At 41.6% G+C, this 5,656-nt stretch overlaps 1 protein-coding gene across 1 annotated transcript in view; it reads left to right on the top strand.

The window, feature by feature from the left end:
- The window catches only part of pdhx (pyruvate dehydrogenase complex component X), a 42,401-nt gene extending 37,766 nt beyond the window's left edge, over positions 1-4,635 (top strand). Inside the window, exons 10-11 of the mRNA XM_050073748.1 lie at positions 3,203-3,267; positions 4,168-4,635. Of these exons, the coding sequence (XP_049929705.1) occupies positions 3,203-3,267; positions 4,168-4,423 (321 nt within the window). The 3' untranslated portion in view covers positions 4,424-4,635. The remainder of the gene's footprint in view (positions 1-3,202; positions 3,268-4,167) is intronic.
- Positions 4,636-5,656: the final 1,021 nt, after the last annotated feature.

The raw sequence follows: 5,656 nt of genomic DNA, 5'->3' as shown, positions 1-5,656 counted from the left end.
CAATGTGTTTTTAAATGAATGAACCATTATCAGAGGTGATATGTGATGATTTTTTTTCATGCATTTACCCATGTTTATCCGTGACATTGTGTAAATGTCCGTGGCGGACATTTGAAAGCGAGTTGATGACAAACAGTACAGTAAACTTGTAGATAACTCAAATATATGTAATAAGTTAGGTGGAAAATGCTTTAACATTCCATGCAGCCTCTCAGCTCACAGACGGTAAACAACCCCGCTGGCTTCTCTACGTTTCGCTTCCGTACGCAGTCAGTGGAGCCCAAATGAATACGCTGTGACGCTACGCTGACGTGACGCTTACGTTTGCAGCCGGTGGAGCCTGGCTGTAAGGTTCTGCTCGTTAGTAATTAACTCCCCCCCCGGACCGCACCACCACAAATAGATTCCTGTCCTGTGGGAAACACTGCAGGCAGTTGGTATTGGATAATGCAAAAATTGTCAGTTACTGTTTATGCTTCTGTCGTTTTCCAGCAGTCCAGTTATCCAGTTATGTGAATCCAGTTATTTTGTGATGTTATGTTGCTCAAAAACGTCTCTATACCATTTTCTAGTGAGTCTAGTTGTAATTTTTGTTTCAAGAAAAGTTTGCTTCAAGTTGTTGATCAGGCTTATGAGACCCAGAGGAAAAAAAGCATTCTTTATGTATGTTGTTCTTATTAAACAATTTTGATGACTTCTAGTCAGATCACTGCAGGGGAACATCGAAACACTAGTGCACATACACATACAACAGCTACTGTAAAGCACAGGCACCGACACTGTGTACATTTCAGTCCACTTAAGCCTTCAAAATGAGCTTCGCCACCCACTGCTATTCAGTTTACTTATGCTGCTGGCTTGAGTTTAATCTGCATTTATCAGTCCTTATTGGTCTCAAATTAAAATCAACATGTGGTTTGCATGAAGCGTAGAGAGGTCGCTGCCGGCTATTGATGTGATGGAGTGGAGTATCTGAGTAGCTGTTTTTTTGCATTAAGAGCTCTTATCTCAAATGTGCCCACCATATCCCACCATGTCTCACAACCACAGTGAGTCATTCTCGACTTTCTGTGTTGGTTAAGTCTCCACATTAACCTTTAACTCCATTTCCATTTGAATAAAGTTCATGTTGAATAAAGACATGGTAGCAATCCAGCAGTCTCAGCTGAGAGAAAGAGCTTGGAAAAAAAAGAGAAGTTCAACGATAGCTTTTCAACAGTAGCCTCGTTATTTCAGCAAGATCTGTAGTATAATGAAGCCTATATTTTAAACAGATTTAAGAGCTCGTACTTGATCTCTAGAATCACATAAATGCTTCTTAGTTAAAGTCGAGTGGATCGCGTGCTTGCACACATCCCCTCAGCAGAGACAATACCGTCAACACACTTTGTTCTTCATTGACAGATATTTTGTTTTCTCCAGGGTTGTCACTCTCATTCATGCAATGATAGAACATGAATTCGCAGAACCTGGCTGCAGCAATATGTTAGTTTTCCTTGCCAGATGCCTCATCTTGCCTTCTGGGTGTTGTCAATTCCCTTTCTTCATTTTAGAAAGGCACAGTCTGATAGTTCCCATTTAGCTCAGCGCTTGCTATTGGGCATTTAATAATTTTTTTTTTTTGGATCATGATATTTGAAAGCTGATCCCTGTGGCCTTTCACCGAAAAGTCTGAATGGTATAAAACTGGCTGAAAACGTGTTTCCATAAACATATTTTAAATTCTAAATTTGATAAAATGTCCTCAATTACGTAACAAAGTTTTTATGTTTAGTTGCTGTGGTTTTTGCCTTTGTTGAAAAAGATGATGTGATAAATGGGATACTGGAATGCCTTTGCCAAATAAATTCTGATGTAATGGACTTTTAACTCACATGACTGATCAGTTGTTTCCGCTTGGGCTGTCTTCACAGATCATGCATTTATTTGTCTTCGCCTCTGGGTAATTCCAGAAGACCTTTGTCTGTTATGTCTCGTAGATGGGTTAGATGGCCATGGCGACTTGCTGTATTTGCGATTCGTAACCTCTACTTCATTTACTATGTTTACTGGCGGATTACAGCTATGTTTAAAGTGTAGCCTAAACTACCAGCTTTCAACGAAACAACACTTTGAGGAGCCTGGTTTATTGGCTTGCAAACCAGTTAATGGAAACACTCATAATTTGCTTTTTTTTTTTTTTTTTTTTTTCGTGTCAGTATTTTAATATTTCAAACGTTTGCCTAAAATTTGCTTGACGATTGAATGGAAATACGGTTTGAGAGGCTTGCAGTACTTCAGGAGAATTGCTCTGTTGTGTCTAGTTGACTAGTTCGGATGGACAAAGCTTGAGCTACTGTCAGTACAACAGAACTTCTAGAATGCAATGGCATTAATTAGTATCACTGGTTTATTAGTATTTATTGGTGTCTAACTTTACAGGAAAATAGGTCCATTTGGTCTTTATAGTTATTTAGCACCACTTTTGTCCAGATTGAAGTATCTCAATAAGTATTAGATTGATGGTAAAAGTGTACAGACATGCATGGTCCTCAGAGGATGAATTCTAATGACTTTGCTGATCCCCAGACTTTTCCTGTTGCGCCACCAGCAAGTCCTAATTTTCACTTATCTTGTAAAAATTTCATCTTAAGATGAGTTTTGATTAGTGATTTGAACTGAGTGAGGTCGGTGCAGTCTCGAATGTGTGAGCGGAGACTGCAGGAAGGAGTGTGGCGGCGGAGCAGGTCAGTGAGGTAGGAGGGGGCCTGGTTATGGAGGGCTTTATGAGTAAGGAGAAGGAGTTTGAATTGGATGTGTTGTGGGACAGGGAGCCAGTGGAGGATCCGAAGGGGGGTGATGTAAACGCGGGAATGGGTGAGCAGGCAGGCAGCAGAGTTCTGGATGTATTGGAGTTTATTTAGGACATTGGATGGTGTACCGTAAAGAATGCTGTTACAATAGTTAATTCTGGCTGTTATGAAGGCGTGGGCATTATAGACAGGCTGTATAGATATTCATGGTATCCAGAGGATGAATCCTGCTGACTTCAGTGATCCCCTGACTTTCCCTTTAACATCTAGCCAACACAGCGTGTGCTTATGTCTTTATTTACATGGTCATATCAGGAGCTCTCTTAACACCTCATGTTTACATCACATAGCAGGTGTACTTTTCTATATCTTCATGCCAAGAGTTTGATTGACATGTAATGTTTCCACAGGCACTGGCCCAGAAGGCTCGAGATGGGAAACTTCTACCTGAGGAGTACCAGGGAGGCTCATTCAGGTAAACCTAAGACATACGTCATGTTATAGGGAAAGACGAGGCATATGGAAAGACACAACATTTAAACTTCATTTCAGCCCCCCCCAGTCTCCAGTATAACTCTGTCTTTCTCAATTGAATAAACTGACTTGTACGTGGGAACAGAGGCCCTTTCATCTCTGTAACACCTAATTCTATCTCACAATTTCCTTTTGTAGCTCAGCAGCGAGATAGCCATCATAAATTTCCGCTATTATGACTTAAATCCGGTTTCACAGATAGTCAATATATTATGCATATTCTACATTTCATGCGGGCCTGAACCGAATGTGGTCTTGGGCGACAAGTATCATCAGTTACTGTGCCATCAATTGCTGAAAAGTGGAAGGGAGGCTTTTCAACTCATTAGAATTAATGGTGTCATTTAGACATAAATGGGGTTTCTGTGTCAGGCAGGAGCGATGAATTCCTATGGAGATGCAGTCCTCTTTGTCCTCCTGAGGATATATGTGTACGCCCTTCCTCTATTCGTTTTTCCATCCCCCTGAGCTCAGATTCTCATTAAGGCAAACAGCAAACTGCCCTCGGGTCAGTCTTGTTCACCATACACAACATTTAGGGAGAGACTTGCTGACTGCTGCTGCTGCTGTATTAATCTTTACCGATCAGTGCTCTATTCTTTAACATAAGATGTTCACAGCCAATTATATTTATCGACTTAATTCACCCTCTCATTTTTTATTGACTCGCTGTAAGAGGTTTTGCATCAAGACGCTTCGTTCAGAGCCTCCATGATGCTTGCTTAGTTGATTTTTATGCATTTTCTCCCCCGCTGAGCTTGACTAATGATGTAATATGTCTACTGTCTCCTCTCTCTTCCCATCCCGTCCTCCCTCCCTTCTCCTTCTCTCTCCCTGACAGCATTTCTAACCTGGGGATGTTTGGTATCAGCGGCTTCATCGCCGTGATCAACCCTCCTCAGTCATGCATCCTCGCCGTGGGGACCTCCAGGGCCGAGCTGCGACTGTGCGAGGAAGACCAGACCCTGCGCACCCAGCAGCTGATGACAGTTACACTGTCCAGTGATGGACGACTAGTGGATGACGAATTGGCTGCACGGTTTCTAGATAAATTCCGCACCAACTTAGAACAACCACAACGCATGGCCCTAGCCTGAAAAAACAAAAGTGGGATATCTGTACAGGAGTGAGTGGAGGGACAAAACAAGTAACGCCTGCATGACAAAGCCTGTCTTGTGCTTTCACACGCAGAGAGCTCTTAAAAAGTTGATTCCTGTTCATGCTTGGATTAAAGCTTACACAAGTAGGCGTGTACGTAGTTTGAACTTGTTTGTGTGGCTTGCTTCTGACAGATAAGCACCTGGCTTTGTGATGGAGGGGTTAAACGGGGCTTCTGTTAGAGTGGTTTCAGATTCTGGCAGTGGTGCCAAATATTACCGAGACAGAAAAGCGGGGTGCGTCCCACATACTGTAGTAGGGGTGGTTGTTCTGTCACAGCAGTGTTGTATATATTATAAAGTGGTTATTCCAGTTTACGTTCTGTTTTTCAGTCCCAGTTCACCGACTCTGTGTCACTATAAATACAAATGCAGCTTGTACTGTAAAAACAGATATTTATCTCTGAACATCGGTGGCAATGCAGTTTCTGGTCAGGGTAAACCCACACGAACCATTTCCTGTTGTTACAGAAATCAAACAGAATTCAAGAACTGAATTAATTCTTCTTGTCAGTACATTTTAACTTATTTAAAAACAGATGTTGTGACATCCCTGAAAACTTAATCTTCCAAGTCCACGTGTATACAAATTAAATACAATAACCATTTAGGGTTTTGGTTTCCTCAGATGCCAATAAAACACAATGTTCAACCTTGAAATGCGTGTGCGCCTCATTAAAACATGTTTCTCTCCACCTTCACGCACACAGTGAAATCACAGATGTGTGTCTGCCTGTTTCTGTTTAATTAGAATCTAAAGAGATTGCATAATAATTATTTCATAGAGGCCAATTAGGATAATGTGCTGGGCTTAGTATACAGGTCAGTCTCTGTTGGCAGATGTTTATCTTTGCTGTAAGCGTGGGCAGAACAGCTGTTTACATGTGTATCAGCACCAGTCGAGCAGAGCTTATCCTAGATACACGTTAGTGGGGGATTTTTTTCTGAGATAAAGGAAGAAGCTGCTGAGATAGGGAAAGTTGTCTCATGTCTCCGGCTTATATTTACATTTACACACCACACATTACTACAAGGGCGGCATCTACGCTGACATGTGTGCAGTTAACGCAGTTGGACAAGGCAAAGACCTTCCTCTTAAGACACCTTCGAATTCATGGCTCCTCTTTATGTGCTGCTGATTTACAAGATGGGTTTTCTACATTTTTAATTCAG

This window comes from Epinephelus moara, chromosome 20 (assembly GCF_006386435.1).
Source record: "Epinephelus moara isolate mb chromosome 20, YSFRI_EMoa_1.0, whole genome shotgun sequence".
NCBI lineage: Eukaryota > Metazoa > Chordata > Actinopteri > Perciformes > Serranidae > Epinephelus > Epinephelus moara.
The sequence above is the reverse complement of the archived record's forward strand: the minus strand, read 5'-3'. Positions and strand labels throughout refer to the sequence as shown.